Genomic DNA, 17,777 nt, shown 5'->3' with positions numbered 1-17,777 from the left:
GGCCGAGCGACGGCATCTCACGAGCGGGGAGATGCTGCGGGGGGCTGTGGTGGAGGTGTGGGGGGCAGCTTGCTGGCCTCCCCCCACTTTTTGAAGCTGCTTCTTGCCGCAGCGTGGCTAACAGTCCCCACCTACCGGTCTGCGATTTCTTGCTGACCTGTGGCTGGACGCGCGGGAGGCGAGCGTGGGCGCGCAGATGCTCACCGCGAGGACGCGACCCACCGTGGGCTCATGATCCCCCGTGCCCTCGCTGCCGACCATGGGCTGGAGGGTGCGATTCCGCCCTGGGCTGGCTTGCCTGTTGCCGATGGGGCCACACACCATGAATTTTGCTTCCCCCCCACGAAAAAATAAAAAAGAGGGAGTGAGAAGGAAAAGGCGTCGGATGGAAAACACCCCGGCTGCCTGCTGGGGGGAGTGGAACCAGCTAATTTCATGCATCTCCTTCTTGTTAGAGTGGGGTCTCTCCTCACCTGCTCCTGGGCACAGTTTCCTGCACCCCGAGCCAGAAACGAGGAATCTGACTCCAGTTTAAAGGCGAGGAGCTTGTCCACGGTTTGTAGCCCGGCTCCCAGCCCAGGAGGGGACCCGCTCGGAGCCGCTGCCCGCGGCGGGCAGGGTTTACCAGCTGTCCGCACCGATCTTGTGCCTTGCCATTTCCCTCTGCACCGGCCCATAGCAGGGGGACGCAGAGAACGCTGTAGTTTGGGGTCTCACCCCCAGGCAGCACCATCCTGGGGTTTCCCCGTTCTCTCCTGCTTGCACCCAATTGCTGCTCCATCACCGCAGGGTGTTTGGGGGCGAGCGGCTGCCAGCACCCTCGGCCAGCCCATAACGGGGCTCAGCGTTAATGCCCTGGGCTACGGATGGAAAATGCTGGAGAAAGACACCCCCTGACACACCATCCGGGGGGGTACTCGGTGGCTTGGCCCTGGCTGGGGGACTCCTGCCTCTGGGTCATCAGCTTGCCCCTACCCCAAAGGCTGCTGAGCGCTGGGCTCCCATCTCTCAACCCTTCCCTCCTGTCCTGCCGGTCCCCGACACCCCTCTGCCCACCCTGGGACCCCGAGGCACCCAGCTGCCTGCTGAGGACACCGTACAAGCCCCCAGATCCCATCGCCCGGGCAATACGGCCGTGGCACACGTTCTACCTCCTGCGCCGGACTCCGTACAGCCAGGACCGCCCGGAGCATCCTCCACACGGCTCCCTGCCTGCTGCACGGGCAGGGCAGGCACCGAGCAAAAAACACCATCGCTCTCCTCTGTTCAGCGAGCTGAGCCCAGCCCACAGAGCACAGCATCCCCCTCCAGCACCCGGCATTGCCGCACTGCGTGGGGGTGACATCGAACCCCCCAGTTTAGGGACAGGCGGGGGCCGTGCTCCGGCAGCAGAGACTGCTGGCAAGGCAGCGGACCAAGCTCTGCATCCCCTTTGGAGATCCTTCTTCGGTTGCGACTCGTGTCGAGCACCCCAGCATCCCTCCGCAGCCCTCGCAGGGGTCGGGCAGCATCTCCTTGTCCCCAGCTCTGCACCTCAGAGAAAATAAGCAGCTGAGGCCAGCACCAGCCCCAATTCCTCAGGGGCCCCGCGCCACTGCTGGCTCCGAGGACGGGACCCCGCTGAGCTACTGAAGTGCTAAAAACGAGCCTCCAGGCCCTTGCGTGAGCTTTTGTGTCGTGCTTGGCATGGGGAGAGCTCGACTGTGGCGTGGACGCAGGCGCCGCGCCAGGAAAAACACACGCCGCGGGGGAAAGGTGGGTGCGTGCACACGCGAGCGCGTCCCAGCCCTCGAGCCTGGGCGGCCGCGGCGCATTACGCTGACGTGTCACGCTGACGTGTCGCACGCGTGCACGGCCCGGTTTACGCTTTCCCTCCTCGAAATGGGCGCCCAGGTGCCGGCAGGCAATTTTCAGTGGGAAAAGCCCTCGTTCCTCAGTGCTCCTTTATATGCATGCATGCGGTCCTCCCCACCGCCGTGTCTCAGCCTCCTCCTCCTCCTCAAGGCGGACGGGTGGATGTGTTGGCGTGCATGGCCCCCTGCCCACCCCGCACCCTCCCAGCACCCACCGAGCCCACCCACCCCACGGGCGTTGGTACCAGCTCCCCGGGGAACACGGCATCTCCTTTTACGCTTGATGCCGAATCTCTCGATCTGGCCAATCTGCCGGCCCCGCAGCCTGCAGCAGAGAGGAGCGACGCTCCGTGTCTGTGCAAAACAGCCCAAGCAGGGGATTTCTCTCCAGTTTGCTGGAGGTTTCATCCTGGCTCGACTCGCAAAGACGGGAACAGATCTGCATCCTCCCACCAGCCCTGCACAGGGGCTCAAACCTGCTCCCCCAGCTGGTGACGGGCACCCCGTGAAGCCACCGACTCGTCCGGGTCCGGTACAAACCTTTTATTTCCCCTCCGCCCGCGCCGCCCAGCCAGCTTGGGGCTGGGTTTGCCCTTTGGAAGCGAAGCTGGGGGGGCCTCCGCGGCCACCCTCTCCCCCAAGCTCATGGCCCAGTGCGGTTGCACCCCCGGGGATGGGGAGAGCTGCCGTGGCCGGGACAACACCACAGACTCCACCGAGCTTTACACTGAGCCGAGCGGCCAAAAAGCGACAACAAAAAGTGTACCCCAAAATGGACACAACACCCCCCCACCCCCTCCCCAACCCAGTTCCCCAAATCCAGATATGTTGCACGGGTGAAAGTGATACGGAGCAGCACAAAACCTGTGGGGATGGGGACGAGAGCCCCCCCGCCCCACTACGCCACGGCCCCCCCGAGACCGCTCAGCGCTGGGGAGCAGCCGGCACACGGAGAGAGCCTAAAAACCCAAGGGTGGGGAGTCGCGGGTAATAAGTTAATCTGTACAGACGTGTTAGGTGGACGCGGGGATGGCAGGGACCGCCGCCGCCGAGCCGTCCCTCCCAAGTGCAGGGGTGTCCCCATGGGGCACCAGGGGGTGATGAACCACATGCCGGTGCAAATCAAACCACGAAATGATGCACGAAGTCAAGTGATGGAGAACGGCGGGGAGATGGGGAGATGCCTCGGCTCGCACCGAGCCCGGCTGTGGGAGCAGAGGGAGGGAAGGGGACCCCTCCGTGCCGAGGGGCTGTGCCGGGGCGAGCCGAGGGGGTCCCCGCTTGACCAGGAGACCCCAGGACTAGCCCCCTGCTTCCAGGGCAGTGCTGTGAGCCAGGGGACCCGGAGGCCGGCTGCCGCTAGGTCCTGCCATCGGCTACAGCCCCGCAGGCTGAGCTGCTCCCGGCATCGGGCAGGGATGCCGAGCCCAGGACGGAGGCATCCCGGCAGCTCCCACCTCCTGCCCGAGCTCGGATGTGCCACAGCAGCACGAGGCAGGGAAACGTCACCTCGTCCCCTGCTCAGTCCCACCAGCGACACCCGGCATCGGCATCGGGGCCAGCCGCCCCAAAGGCATCAGTGAGGGGAAGGAGCCATCCTGGGGCCCCTCCGCAGCTCCGGGAAGGGGCCGGCTGGGTCCTCGCGTGGGCACGGAGGCAGCAAGATCCGCTCCTCTCTCTGGCTGCCAACGCCAAATCCATTCGCCACGTTTCGGCTCCCCAAGGCAATCGGCTCCGGCCGGTGGAAGGGAGTTCCCAGGGCCGGAGACGGCGCCTTGGAGGCTCAGCCCAAGGTGGGAGGCCGGGGATGTGCCGAGCCAAAGCCCAGAACGCTGCAGACACTCTCCATCCCCCACCGCAGCCGGCTCCCTCCTGCCCAGCGCTGGACCCATGCCCGGAGGGCTGCGGGGCCCCGGGGGCTCCGGTCGGGAAGAGACGGACCGCCCCGCTATGAGGACGGGCTCCCCCCGGCCTCCCCGCTCTGGCAGCTCCTCTCTTGGCTCCCGAGCACTGGAAACCAAGATCCCAGCAAACAGCACATCTACGGAGGAGGCAAAGCCGCTGCCCGGCTCCTGGGAGCCTCCTCTGCAGCGGCCATCCCTGGGGAGGAAGAGCGGGACCGAGCCAGATCGTACCCCCGGTCCCCCCTCCGTGCCAGAGCCAGAGATGCCCCTCCAGGAGCCGGGGACACGGGGGAGCTGGAGGGACCACAGAATGGGACCGGGGACGATATCCTGGGGATGGAAACAGGGAGGTGATGTGGTGGTGATGGGAAGGGTGGGAGCACTACAGGACGGTCTTGCCCAGGTCGACCTTGAGGGGCAGCGGACCCGCGTCCTCGCCGCCGTGCGTGGGGCACAGGGTGACGGCGATGACGGGCGGCAGGGGGAAAGCGCCGGGGCCATCCAGGTCTTCCAGGTACTCCTTGTCTCCATTGATGCTCAGAGGCTGGAAGAGAGGCAGAGGGGACAGGACCCCGTTGTCCCCAGACCGGGAACACCACGGGGCTGGCTGGGGACGTACGGCACGGCACAGACGTGCCGGCGAGCCCAGCACGGTGGCCGGGGACCACAAACACTGTACGGCCACGTCTCAGCCTCGCCAAGGCTCACCCGGCTGTGACGGGGAGAGCCAGGGTGTGGGGGACCCCCGTAGGACCCCCCCACTGGGCTACGCTCACCCCGTACCTGGGTCTTGACGTGCTGCTCAGGAGCAGTCACCAAACTGGCACAGCTCAGCCACAGCATCACCATGATGGAGAGGAAGAGGCAGGCAGCCAGGATCCAGCGAGGAAGGCCCGAGCGCCTGTAACACCCCACCACCCCCCGCCAAAGAAAAAGGACGAGTTTATGGCAGGGCACGAGGTGGGAATTGGGGGGGTGGGAGAGCATCTGCTCCGGCGTATCCGGCAGGTCCAAGCCCCCCCCCCGGGCACCCGCGTAGCCCCACTACACCTACTTGGACATGCAGCCGAGGAAGTCGTGCTCCGGTTGCGGGGGGTCCGGGTGCTGCACCTTGCCTTTGCCTCGTGGCTCCTTCACGGGGGGCTTCTCCCCCTTCGCCCGGGGACCTGGCAGGGGAGAGGCGATGCTGAGCGCGGGCACCCACTGTGGGCACGCATGTCTCGCTCCCCATCCCCTTGCCCAGCACATGGTGGGGTGCAGGGGTGCCGGGTGGTCCCCTCTCCCCCCAGGGACACTCTGCCCGCTGTGGGGACGCAGAGGATCCCAGGAACTTCTTGGAGTGGGTCCTGAGTCGGGACTCACCCCCCCTGTGGGTGTGGGGCGTGTGGGAAGCTAATCAGACCTGAGAAGCGGGTAATTTGTTTAGCTCTGGAGAAATCGGATGAGAGCCAGGAGGGCTCGGAGGCTCCCGGCCCCTCACCCCGCCGGCAGCCCAGACCCCCCCGCACCTGCGTGGGGCTGGGAGCCGCGGGGGCCGGACCCCGGTCCCGGCCGCACCGGCCGCTCCGGCTGGGTCCCCAGTGCCTCGAGTACTGGATACTCCATCTCCGGCTGGGACTGATGGGTTGGCAGGGAAAGAGGGAGAAAGCAGTGAGTGGGGGGGTCCCTACCCCTTGTGGCAGAGTGGGGACGTGGGACACCCCCCACCTGAAACACCCCCACCTGAAACACCACGACTTTGCCATCATCTGCCTGCAGGTAGAAGGTCCAGGTGGAGGAGATGAAGCTCTGGGCAGAGCTGACGATGTCGTTGCAGAAGGTGGAGACCAAATCGAACACGGAGAACGACGGCGCCTTCAGCTCCAGGCTCTGCAAAGGAGCAAGGACATCGTGTCACCGCCATCCCCTCGTCACCCAGCCCGGCGGACAACATCCCACCCCGAGGACGTGACCGAGTTGAGCCAAACGCTCAGGTCTGGGGCTCAGCCTGCTTCTCCCAGGGATGGGGACATGCGGGACCTGTGGTTCGGCCACAGGAGGGTCACCGAGCCCAGGGCTACGGTCCCCAGGGCCATCACCCAGCCCCAGGGCCATCACCCAGCCCCTCGGCAGCCCTGAGCTCGCACCAGCTCTTTAAACAATAGGAGCGGAGCGGCCGAGATGCCGAGGGCGTTTCTCTCCTGGCAGCCTCTCCGTGCCCTGGATTCTTGGCCGTCGCGGCGGTTTGTTATTTTTAAAGCATCCCTGCTGGAATCCGCTTGGCTGCTCCCTGCCACTGGCTTCGAACATTTTCCGACAGCCCCTTGCACGGTCAAACCAGCAAACAGGAAATAAATAGGTCAGATTCTGTATCTAATTATTATGCTAAATCTGCTTTGCCTGCTTGTCTGGGAACCCGAAGGAAAAATGCTTTGGGTGGGTGAAGGGGGTGACGGCCCTCCCCGTCAGCCGGTTGCCCCCCCGGTGCTCATCCCCGACCTCGGAGAGGGGCTGGGAAATGGGATCAGACACTAGGAAGGTCTTAAAAACAGGCTGCAAAGCAATTTTTCGAAGGAGCCGCGGCTTTCTACAGCACAAATTCATCTTTGTCTGCACGTGTACAAAGCCAAAAGCCTCTACCTTGGGCCAAAGTCTAATTTAATTAATTGGGCAAAAGCTGAATTAATTAAATGTAGGAGGAAAAAGCGTTGCTAATTGCTGGGAAGGATAACAGATCAAAAGTGGGGGAATCTGCAACAATCACCCGTCAGAACCTCTCACCCTGGGAATTCGGCATAATCGCCCTGCCTGGCCCAAATCTGCGGCAGCCTCGGTCGAGCCCAGTTAATCTGCTTTTTATGCTTCGGACGAAGCAGCGCGACGGGCCGGCGGCAGGCTCGTATCCCCCCAGCAAGCCCACAGCACCCATCCGCAGGACCAGCACCCATCCGCAGGACCACATATAACGGGGGATATAAAATACAGCAAGATGCAGCGGGCATCCCCCGGTGTGGGTTTTGCCAAGGAGCACGCCTGGTCCCAATCCGCCTTCGGAAAGCACCGGGGGAAACCGGGTCCCGGCGCTGGGACTCGCCGAACTGCGAGGCTGCTGGTGGGCACGGCCCGCGGGCAACGAGGGGAGAGATGGAGCTGGGGAGGGATGGAGGGATGGATGGGCTGCACGTGCGGGGTGTTAGAGCCTTCATCCCCAGGGAGAGGAGGGACTGGGCTGAGCTGCTGCAGGAGGAAGGGATCTTTCCTAAAGTGGGACCCAGGGGCCAAGCCACCACGTCCCAGCGTCTCCCTGTGGGGTCCCGAGCAGGGGGGGGGCCGGTGGACTCAGCAGGGTCTCCATTGCATTGGCGTTGCGTGCTCTGCTCCGTAGCCGGACAAACTTTGGTCCCTGCCATGCCCAGGGTGACCAAGACACCCCGTGTCCCCGCACCGGGGGTCAGGTGAGGACCGAGGTGGCCGGAGAAGCCACTCCGAGGGCAGCCCCACGGCTCCAGGCTCCTTGAGGAGCCGAATCCCTTCCCCGGCCGGTCCCGTGGGGTGACGGCACAGGGATGGAGCAGCCGGGGCAGCCCGGGGCGAGGGACACATCCAGCCCCTGCTGCCCACAGACCCTTTGGGGAAGGAGCCAGATGCAGGGACAGGGTAGAGCCACTGCCAGTGGCACCAGGGACAGGTTGGGCAGGTTAAGGGGGGGGGGGGGAAACGGGAGGTCCCCATCGCCCCAGCCCCTCACCTTCTCCTTCCTGCTCTCCACCTCGGGCAGCTGCTTGCGGCACCCCGTCACGCAGCCAAACTGCTCCTCTGCGTTGCTGTAGGCTTCGGCGCACGCTGCGAAGTAGGAGGGGGGGGGGTGTCAGATTTAGGGGGTGCTCAATCCCCCGGATGAGCCCCGCATCCCCAGGACCCCCCTAATCCCTCCCGATTTACACCCGGTGACTGCAAATCTGCACCCCGCTTGGTTTGCAGCAAGGTCCTGGGGGCAACAGCGTTGGGGCCGAGCGGAGGCAGGATGCTCGGGGAGGGTGGAAGGTGTCAAGGTGATGCCGGCGGTATATGGGGGGGACCCCCGGGATGGTGTTTGGGGGAACCGGGGCCGCTCGGCCGCCGGCTCCTCACCTGCTTCACACTCGGCTCGGGTTGTGTTCAGCTCGGCGCTCGCATCCACGAAGTGACAGATGGAGAACAGCCGGCAGCCCCGGTAACAGGCGTTGAGAACAGCATCCTGCAGGGAGGAGGAGGAGGCGAGCGTGGAGCTGGCACCAAGCTCAGCCTGGTGGCTGCGCCGGACCCCCACCGTGGCCTCCTCCCACCCCACCCCTGCACCCAGTTGGGGGGCACCGGGCAGCATCACCCTCCCGCAGGACCACGGCTGGGGCTGGCACCCTGAACGCCGGGGCGATGGCATCTCCGGGGGAGGGAGAGCTGCCTTTGCCCCCCCATCCCAGTTTGCACCTGATGGTGGGGTTGGCACGTGGCCTCGTCCCCATCGAGGACGCGGCAGGACCCCCCATCTCTGTCGGGGTGCTTGGCGCCGGGTGGGCACCGGCATGCGCTGGGGAGAGGGTGTATGGGGGGGGTCCATGCATTGGGAACACCGGGAACGCACTGGGGGGGGGGGGGCACCGAGCCTACGCCGGGGGTCACCGCGTGCATCTGCACGTGCAGGCTCGGGGGAAGCGGATGCACCCACCCACGGGGGTCCGCGCACCCGTGGGGGAGCGCGGGCAGGGCTGGGTGCCGGCAGGGAGGCAGCTCGAGCCCAGATGGGAAAACAACTCCATCCCCGCTCCGGCAGCGGAGGCCGCGTGGGCTCCTGCCAAGGCGCTGGCCTAGATACGGCCCTGCCACCGCGGGGGCTCGGGGACGGTCCCGGGTGCCAGCACGCGGCCCCCGGCACGGCACGGCTACGGCATCTCCGATCCGGGGCTTTCCGTGATGCTCTGGATCCGGCAACCCAGCGCTCGGCTCCATCTCAATCCCCGCTGCCGTGGCTCGGTGCTGGCCCACCGTGCCGCCACGGTGTCACCCGCTTGCCCCGGTGCCGCTGGCCCTGTGCCACCCGGTGCTCCCGGGGACGGCTCTGCCATGCCACCGGTGATGGGGTGCGGGGCCTCCCCGGCGGAACCCCCAACCCGGAGCAGCTGCCGCCGCTGAGGCGGCACGGGTGAGACCCAGGGGGGGCACCCCAAAGCCGGGATGGACGAAACCACTGTGGGCACCCCAAACCAGGGTGAATGCCCTCACCGGGGGCACCCCAAAGCCAATGCTGGAGGAGACCACCGGGGCTCCCACGGTGCCCCCCACGGTGCTCCCAGTGCCCCTCCATGGTGGTCCCATGGTGCCCCCCCGGTGCTCCCAGTGCCCCCCACAGTGCTCCCAGTGCCCCCCCCCCGGTGCTCCCAGTGCCCCCCACGGTGCTCCCAGTGCCCCCCATGGTGCTCCCGATGCCTCCATGGTGCTCCCAGTGCCCCCACGCCGCTCCCAGTGCCCCCCCAGCGCTCCCCACAGGGGTAGCCCACTGTGGGGGCCTGTACGGCAGCGATGCCCATGCAGGGCAGGCTGGTGCCCCCCGGGGTCCCCCCGCATCCCCCAATACTCCCAGTTTCCCCCAGTCCCCCCTTGATACCCCACAACGTTCCCAGTTTCCCCAGTTTCCCCTCGATACCCCGCGACGCTCCCGGTTTCCCCACTTTCCCCTCGATGCCGCCCGATGCTCCCAGTGCTCCTCCTACTCCCCATGCTCCCAGTACCCCCCAGTACCCCCCTTCTTCACCCCTCCCAGTGCCCCCCCCCCCCCCCCCAACTCACGGCGGCGGTTCGGCGGGGCAGGCTGCGGCCGCACTGCCCGCGGCAACCGGCGGTGTCTCCGAGCTGGGGCGAGAAAGGATCGGGAACGGCGACCACGGCGGCGGCGGCGGTGGCGACCACTACGGCCAGGCCGAGGACTAGTAAGGCCCGGTACCGGTGGGCCGCCATGGCGGGAGCGGAACGGAGCGCACCCACCGCCGCCGGTGCCGCCGGTGCCGGCTCCGCCGTGACGCGCCGGGCGGGGGCGGCCGGGAGGGACCGGAGAGGCGGGGGGGGGGGGGGAGAAAAGAGACGGGGGGGGGGGGGGGGGGCGGGGGGAACCGCCGCAGCCTGCCGCAGATCCGCCGGCACCGGCACCGGCAACCCCCGGGGGTGGTACCGGCGGGTAGAGCGGAGAGGGGATGCTGGGGGGGGGGGGGGGTTTGGGAACCGGGGGGAGGATGGAGGATGGAGGGGGGGGTGCTTGGACACGGGGGGGGGGGCGGGTATCAGGGGATGAAAGGGTACGCTGGCATGCGGGAGAGTGAGGGGGGCTGGGGACCGGGGGATGTAGGGGTACCCCGGGATGCGGGAGGATGGGGGGGGGGTCTGGGGACTGGGGGATGTAGGGGTACCCTGGGATGCGGGGGGATGGGGGGGGGGTCTGAGGACCGGGGGATGTAGGGGTACGCTGGGATGCGGGAGGATGCGGGGGGGTCTGGGGACCGGGAGGTGCTCGGGTGATGCACAGGCATCAGGGGATGTAGGGGTACCCCGGGATGTGGGAGAATGGGGGGGGGTCTGGGGACCGGGGGATGTAGGGGTACCCTGGGATGCGGGAGGATGGGGGGGGTCTGGGGACCGGGGGATGTAGGGGTACCCTGGGATGCGGGAGGATGGAGGGGGGTCTGGGGACCGGGGGATGTAGGGGTACCCCGGGATGCGGGAGGATGGGGGGGGGGTCTGGGGACTGGGGGACGTAGGGGTACCCTGGGATGCGGGAGGATGGGGGGGGGGTCTGAGGACCGGGGGATGTAGGGGTACGCTGGGATGCGGGAGGATGCGGGGGGGTCTGGGGACCGGGGGATGTAGGGGTACCCTGGGATGCGGGGGGATGGGGGGGGGGTCTGGGGACCGGGAGGTGCTCGGGTGATGCACAGGCATCAGGGGATGTAGGGGTACCCCGGGATGTGGGAGAATGAGGGAGGGGGGTCTGGGGACCAGGGGATGCATGGAGGGTGGGGGATGCACGGGCATCAGGGGATGTAGGGGTACCCCGGGATGTGGGAGAATGGGGGGGGGTCTGGGGACCGGGGGATGTAGGGGTACCCCGGGATGCGGGAGAATGGGGGGGGTCTGGGGACCGGGGGATGTAGGGGTACACTGGGATGCGGGAGGATGGGGGGGGGTCTGGGGACCGGGGGATGTAGGGGTACCCCGGGATGCGGGAGGATGCGGGGGGTCTGGGGACCGGGGGATGTAGGGGTACCCTGGGATGCGGGAGGATGGGGGGGGGTCTGGGGACCGGGGGATGTAGGGGTACCCTGGGATGCGGGAAGATGGGGGGGGGTCTGGGGACCGGGAGGTGCTCGGGTGATGCACAGGCATCAGGGGATGTAGGGGTACCCCGGGATGTGGGAGAATGAGGGAGGGGGGTCTGGGGACCAGGGGATGCATGGAGGGTGGGGGATGCACGGGCATCAGGGGATGTAGGGGTACCCCGGAATGCGGGAGGATGGGGGGGGGGTCTGAGGAGCGGGGGATGTAGGGGTACCCTGGGATGCGGGACGATGGGGGGGGGGGTCTGGGGACCGGGAGGTGCTGGGGCACCGGGGGATGCCAGGGGACCAGGGGATGCACAGGGACCAGAAGGTGTGGGGGGAGCGGGGGCTGTAGGGGGGCACTGGGGGATGCGGGGGGGACCAGGGGATGCGCAGGGATCAGAGGGACACAGCAGGACTGGGGGATGCGAAGGGATGGGGGGAAGGAGTGGGATTGGGGGCCACACTGACACCAGCAGCACAGAGGGACTGGGGAAAGTGGGGGGCCTGGGGGGGGACACACGTGGGGACCAGGGGGCACATTGGCACTGAGACAGAGGGGCGCAGGGGGACGGGGCTGCCCTGGCACCGGGAGCACAAGCAGCACCAGACCCTCACTGCCCCCCCCCCCCCCCGCCAGCACCCCTATAGGGACCCTCGTGCCCCTTGTCCCCAACCAGCGTTCGACCCAGGCACGCCAGCCCCCCCCCCCAGCAGCCCTCGGGTCCTCTCCCCGGCTCACCTTCGTTCATCCCACCCCGCACCCCAGTTCCGCAGGGCCCCTTCCCAACCAGGGCGCTGGGCTTTCCCTGACACCCCAGATTTACAGCTTTGATTTCCCAGGGTTTAAAAGACATAAAAGGCGCAGGCTTGGCCCCGCGTTCGCCGCTGCCCTGCCCATTAGCCTTATTTATGGCAGCACCCCAAAGCGGGCCGGGGAGGGGGGGAGGAGGAAGAGGAGGAGGAGGGCTGGGGGCTTCGCTAACCTCCAGCCCTAATAGGGAACACATGGCAGGACCCCAGCATGGGGAAGGGGGGGGGTCTCCCGGTCCCAGCTCAGGGTTGACTGGGGGGGGGGGGGGGGGTCCACACCCTGGGGCAAGGGGAGAGGGTTGGGGGTGGCCAAATCCCCTCAAGGATGGCTGGGGGAGCGCAGGCCCGTGCCCCCCCAGCCCCCCCGGGAGCAGGGAGTGGGGCCTCTCCTCGCCCCGCTGCGCTCCGCCAACTTATTCATCTTGTTAATCAAACCAGGGCCGGGAGAAAATGTGCTCCGGCCGGGCTGGCGGGGCTGCCAGGTCGGCTTCGTTCCCCCCTTCCCCCTCCTGGAGCCCATCCAGCCCCTCGGCCTCGTGTCCGGCACCGGTGACTAATGGCCAAGTAAATGGGATAGATTGGGGGCTGTCACCATAAATCACGGCGCCGCGCTGCAGGTGAGGTTTCCAGCGGCCGGGAGGGACAGAGCCGGAGTCGAGACCCCCAGAGGGACCAAAAACCACCGGATCGAATGCCGGGAGAGCCGGGAACACCGTGCCGTTGGCTGAGCGGGCCGGTGGGCAACGGTCCCGCCGCACCTGCCTGAGCTACGCCTGGCGCCGGCCCGTGCTCCATCCACTCACCTTTTAATAGAAAAAACCCTTTCCCAGGCAATAAGATTCGAGTTGGCAAATATTTACCGCCCTCCCTCCTCCCCTCGCCAGAAACACTCGATGCCTTTTGCATTTATCACTACTGACCTACATTTTTTTTTTTTTTTTCTGGAGCCTTTTGTCAAGCCGCTGGCTCCCCCCACGCCGGCCGGCACGTCCTCGCCGTCCCCCCGTGGCCTGGGGACCCGTCACCCCGTGTCCCGACCCCGCAGAGCCCATCCCTTGTGCTCAAGCACCCCCTCGACATCAACGGCATTTTTTTCCCCCTCTCTAGAGATCGGTAAACTCCACGGCGGGACTTTTTGTGCTTCCCAAAGCAAACAGAGGTGGGAAGGTGCGGCCGCCCCGCTGCGAGGGATGCTCTTGAGCGAAGGGGTTGTGCTGGGGGGGCGGCAGGGAAGGGGTTAAGCGGGTTATAAATTACCCATGGATGTGGAAATGTGACTGAGAGGAATATAAAGAAAACTCTGACTGCTGGATTCTTTGCATTTCTAGCCTCTTTATTTTTCCCCCAGGTCACTTTAAAAGGATGCAGGCAGTCAGAGGCAGCTCCGCTGCGCCTCTCCTCCCGCTTTTTCTGGGGTTTGGGGGTTTTTTGTTGTTTGTTTTTTACACCCTGGCCCTTGAGCCAGATGCTGTCTCTGTCCAAGGACTTTATGGAGGGAGCTCTGGCTGGGAAATCAAGTAATTAGATTAATTCAGGGTAGATGTGCTGGGCCCGGCCCCGGTGACACATGATGGAGGGCTGGCAGGAAGGTGACGCCTGGTGGGAAGCCGGACCGAGGATGCTCAGCCCGGGTTTGGGGACATCACCGCTCCGGGGGGGCCTGGATCTGTCCGGGGAGGGGTCACATCCCAGCCGGGCAGAGCAGGGAGCTCACGGCCGTATGGGCTGCGCCGTTTGGGAGCTGGGCCCCATGGCCAGATCCTGCACCGCAACAGGGCAAAGAGGCCCTGGGAACGGAGCCACGCCACGGGGTGGGGGGGGGCAGCCGGACCACGGCCGGCCCCACGGGATCACCGCGCTGACGCCGACAGCCGGGTCCGGGGGTCAGATGGGGGTGCCGGGCCGGATCCTGCGTCCCGGCCGGTGCCTGCGAGCGCGGCGGCTGGTGGGCAGGAGGGAGCAGCCCTTTAAAGGTCACCGGCAAAGGGCAGCGCTGACCACGTCTGCCCCCCACGCTGACTCAGAAAAACGGGAGAGCGGTTCTGTCATCGCCGCCCGCTCCGTGGCGTTGCCATCGGCCGGATCCTGACACCGCCCCGGCAGCTGCCCGGGTTTGGGGACCCACCGACACGACAGGGCTCGCTCAGGGCTGGCTCTGGGGGTGCGTGTCTCCCAACCCTGTCCCCATCCCACAGCATCGGGTCCGGATTCTGCCGTGGGTCGGGGAGGGCGAACGTCCCCGAGCCACCTGGGGTGACACCCCGGATACGTCCCGGGTGACACCAGTGGGGACCAACGCTCCCCTCTCCTCCCAAAACCACCGTCCCCCCCGCTTTCCCCCTGACCCCCCAACAAAGCCTCAAGCCCCATCCCGACGCTGCCTTTGCCGGAACCGGCCGTATTCCCTCTCCCAGCACCGGGATGGGTGTCACCCCCACCCCCGTGGGAACCCACCCATCCCAGCTCCCCAAAACAGCCGAGCTAAATCCCATTTTATCGTGGGCTCCGGCTGGAAGCCGAAAAGCTTGGCCGGGAGAAGGAGAAGGCAGATGGGGGAAGCGATGCGGGCAGGCAGCCGTGCAGGCAGGCGGCCACGCAGGCAGCGCAGGTGGGCAGCTGGGACGGCTGCTGGTCCCAACTCCGGCTCTTGGGGGGGGGGGATTTCTCTTTCCCACCCTCCAACCAGCCCCCCCCCCCCCCCCTCCCAGCACCCACCGCTGGCTCCCACCCCAGGGTGGCTTCTCTCGGGGTTGGGGGGGTGGGGGGTGTCCGGGCGGTGGGTCAGGATTGCGGGCGGCCGCCGGCCCCCGGGACGGCCGTGATTCACTCGGCCAGACTGCGGACGCTGGGGCTGAAGTTTCTCAGGCTGGGTGGCTCCCGGAGGCTGACATTTTTGGGAAATTTCAACAAAAACAGTTCAGAAGCTTCCAAAAAAACAGGACGATGGGAAAAGGCATTGTTTTGTCTCCCTCCCGCTCGCCTTTTTTTTTTTTTTTTTTTTTTATTATTTTTAATTTTATTTGCTAATTCGTGCAATCCCTTCGGCCGGTGCCCAACACCTCGGAAAGCCCCGCAGCGACTCCCACGCAGCATCACCCCCCACCCCGTCCCTGCATGGCTGCGGGGCTCAGCACCCCCCCACCCAAGTCCTATGGGACGGGGGCCGATTCGTGGTGTCACCCCTTTGGGACGAGCACCCTGGGCCACCCACATGTCCCCTGCCACCCCCGGCTCTGTCCCCCCCCGCCACGTTCCGTCCCCCGCAGGGAGAGATGTCCCTGTCCTCACAGCCGAGGAGACGCAGGGCGCAGAGCTGGGACAGGGAGCAAAGGGATGGGAAAAGCCACCGGACGATGTCCCCACGGGCTGGAAAAGGTGGTGGGGGTGTCCGTGTGTCCCCCCCCCCCAGCTCTGAGCCCCCAGAGTCACCCACAAACCTCAGCCACAGCAGCGGTCCCACAGCCTCGGGGCTCCCAGCCCCATCCCAAACTCAGGCTCAGGGTCACCAAGGTCCCTCTGTGTCCCCTTTGCTGGGTGGGGGGGGAAACACGACCCAGGCATATTTCCCCCCCCCCCCCCCCGGTGCTTTCAGGGCACCCCACTGCCCCCCCCCCTTCATCCTGCCCCCCAAATCTCAGCAGACCTAAAGGACGCGCAGCTGGGAACAACCCACGATTTGGGGACGGTGGCCTTGCCACGAGTGGGACCCGCTGTCCCAGGGTCCCGCCACCCATCCGGGGGTCCGCAAAGCTCTTGGTGCCACCGAATCCCGGGGGGGGGACGGGGGGACACACAGGAGGAGGCACCGGGCATGGTGGGGGGGGTGGTGTGATACCCGAGTGGACGGCTTCACCGCGATGCCGGTGGCACGACCGGACACGCCATCACCGCCGGGCTTGCCCGGGACCCCCGGGGACAAACCCCAAATTGGTGGGGGCTTTTTTCCCACGTTTGGTTGGTTTTTTTTTTTTTTTGGGGGGGTGGGGGGGAGAAAAAGAGAGAGGATGGGTTTGATAGAAAATATTGGGATTTAGGGGAAAATACTTCTGTTTTCAGCACCCCCCCCAAAAAAAAAGTAATAATAGGATTTTGGTCTTGTAAAGCCACTTTTGATGGGGGGGGGGGGGGCCCTGGCTGTGTGTGCAGCCCCGGGAGAGCGGCCCCGGGGGCACGGGAGGGTCCGGGGGGGGGCCCACGCATGAGTCACCCGTGGGACGGCGGCTCTTACTCACCTACCGCGGGGCTCGGGGGGGGGGAAAGGGGGGGGGGAAACGGGACACCGGCGGGGGGGGGGGGGGGGGGGGGGGGATCCAGCATCCCACGGTAACACCGGGCATTTACCGGGCGGAGCACCGCAGGGTCAGCGGGCTCGGTACCGGGAGCGGGACGGTGGGATCCCGGGGGGGGGATCCGGGGGGGGGGGGGGGGGGGGGGGGGGCCGGTGACTTTCTGCCCCCCCCGGGGGCGGGTCCGACCGGGTGGGGCGGGGCCAGGGCGGCATTTAGGGCTTTGGTAACCGGGTTTTTTTTTTTTTTTTTTTTTTTGCTCAGACTTGCTCGGGACTTTCCCGGACGTGCCGGTACGCTCCGCCGCCCCGGGCACCGACGGGCACCGGAGCCGGCCATGCCGTTGTTGTTGTCCCCCCCCCTTCTTCTTCTTCTTCTTCTTCTTTTTTTTTTCCTTTGCCTGAATTTTCTCCACGCCGAACCCCTCGCTTGTGAGTACCGGGAGGCTCCCGTAAGGTGGGCACCGGGAGGAAGGGGGGGGGGGGTGTACGGGGGGGGGGGGGGGGGGGGGTAGGGGGGAGAAAAATCCACCCCCCCCCCCCCCCGGGGGGGCTCCCCGGTTTATTACGGGCCGGGTGGTGCCGCTCCGTGGGTATGTTGGGGGTGGGGGTCCCCGTCGTCGTGTGTGTGTCCCCCCCCCGGGATGCGGGAACGGTCCCGGCAGCGGCGGGCGCACCTCGGGGCTGTGCGGTGCAGGGTAAGGGACCCCCCCCCCCCCCCCCCCTCCCAAAATCGGCTTCTCCCCCCCTCCCCGGCAGGCAGCCGGGATCCCCCCCCCCCACCCCCCGACCCCGCAGCCCCAGCCGGGCCCCCCCCTTCTCCCCGTAGAGAACAATAGAGGAACCTTTTTTTGTTCCCCCCCCCCCATTCCCGAAAGCAGCAGGGACCCCCCCCCCCCCCCCCCATTTTTCCCCTGGGAGCAGCGAGTGTCGCTTCTCCCATGGAGAAGAGGGACCCCCCCCTTTCCCTAGAAGGGTCAGGTCCCTCTCTTGTCCCCCCCCCCCCCCCACCGTGCAGACCCCCCCCCCCCCTCCCGGAGAACAACGCGGCTCCGTTCCCCACCCAGGACAATGGAAACCCGTGTCCTCCGGCCGGAGAACAATAGCGAACCCCTTCCCCACGCGACCCCCTCCCACCCTGAAAGCGGTGACCCCCCTTTTGCCCCCCCACGGAGCCTCTAAGCCCCCCCTCCTCCTGCTAAGAACAAGGGGGACCCCCCCTTTCCCCCCCCCAAAAGCCCTGCTCCCCCCCCCCATCCCAGAGAACAATGAATCCCCTTTTCCCCACCCAGAACAATAGGGAGCTCCCTCCCCCACGGAGAACAATGAACACCCCCCCCACAAAAAAAAAAATAAAAAAAAATACCCCTGGGGGGGGCTCCACAATGATGCCCATTTGGGGGTCCCACCCGGCGGTGGCAGGTCCAGGAGGTGCCACCTGTGGGCTGAGCTGTGGGCGGCCTCAGCCCCACGGGAATCGGGGTCCCCCCTTGCCACGGTGGGGGACACACACACGCAGGACAAGGGAGAGCTGCCCCCCTTTACCCCACAGAGCCCTAAACCCAAATTAGCTTCCATCCCACCCGTCGCCTCGTTGCTT

General features: G+C 66.5%; 2 protein-coding genes across 4 annotated transcripts in view; one reads left to right on the top strand and one right to left on the bottom strand.

Moving 5' to 3' along the window:
• Positions 1 to 2,390: 2,390 nt before the first annotated feature.
• TMEM59L (transmembrane protein 59 like) lies at positions 2,391 to 9,838 on the bottom strand. Its single transcript, XM_049809008.1, has 8 exons — positions 9,560 to 9,838; positions 7,868 to 7,973; positions 7,485 to 7,579; positions 5,480 to 5,626; positions 5,266 to 5,374; positions 4,812 to 4,923; positions 4,541 to 4,658; positions 2,391 to 4,301 (listed from the first exon to the last, which is right to left on the bottom strand). Exons 1-8 carry the CDS (start codon positions 9,725 to 9,727, stop codon positions 4,140 to 4,142), a joined length of 1,017 nt encoding a protein of 338 aa, XP_049664965.1. The 5' UTR covers positions 9,728 to 9,838; the 3' UTR covers positions 2,391 to 4,139.
• Positions 9,839 to 16,443: 6,605 nt separating this feature from the next.
• Positions 16,444 to 17,777, top strand: part of CRLF1 (cytokine receptor like factor 1) — an 8,134-nt gene continuing 6,800 nt past the window's right edge. For all 3 annotated transcript variants that reach the window (XM_049808103.1, XM_049808101.1, XM_049808102.1), the window contains exon 1: positions 16,444 to 16,609. In XM_049808103.1, coding sequence (XP_049664060.1) covers positions 16,516 to 16,609 — 94 coding nt within the window. In that variant the 5' untranslated portion in view covers positions 16,444 to 16,515. The remainder of the gene's footprint in view (positions 16,610 to 17,777) is intronic.

Source organism: Accipiter gentilis, chromosome 8, assembly GCF_929443795.1.
Source record: "Accipiter gentilis chromosome 8, bAccGen1.1, whole genome shotgun sequence".
Classification (NCBI taxonomy): Eukaryota; Metazoa; Chordata; class Aves; order Accipitriformes; family Accipitridae; genus Astur; species Astur gentilis.
Note: the sequence above shows the minus strand (reverse complement) of the source record. Positions and strands in the feature narration are given on the sequence as shown.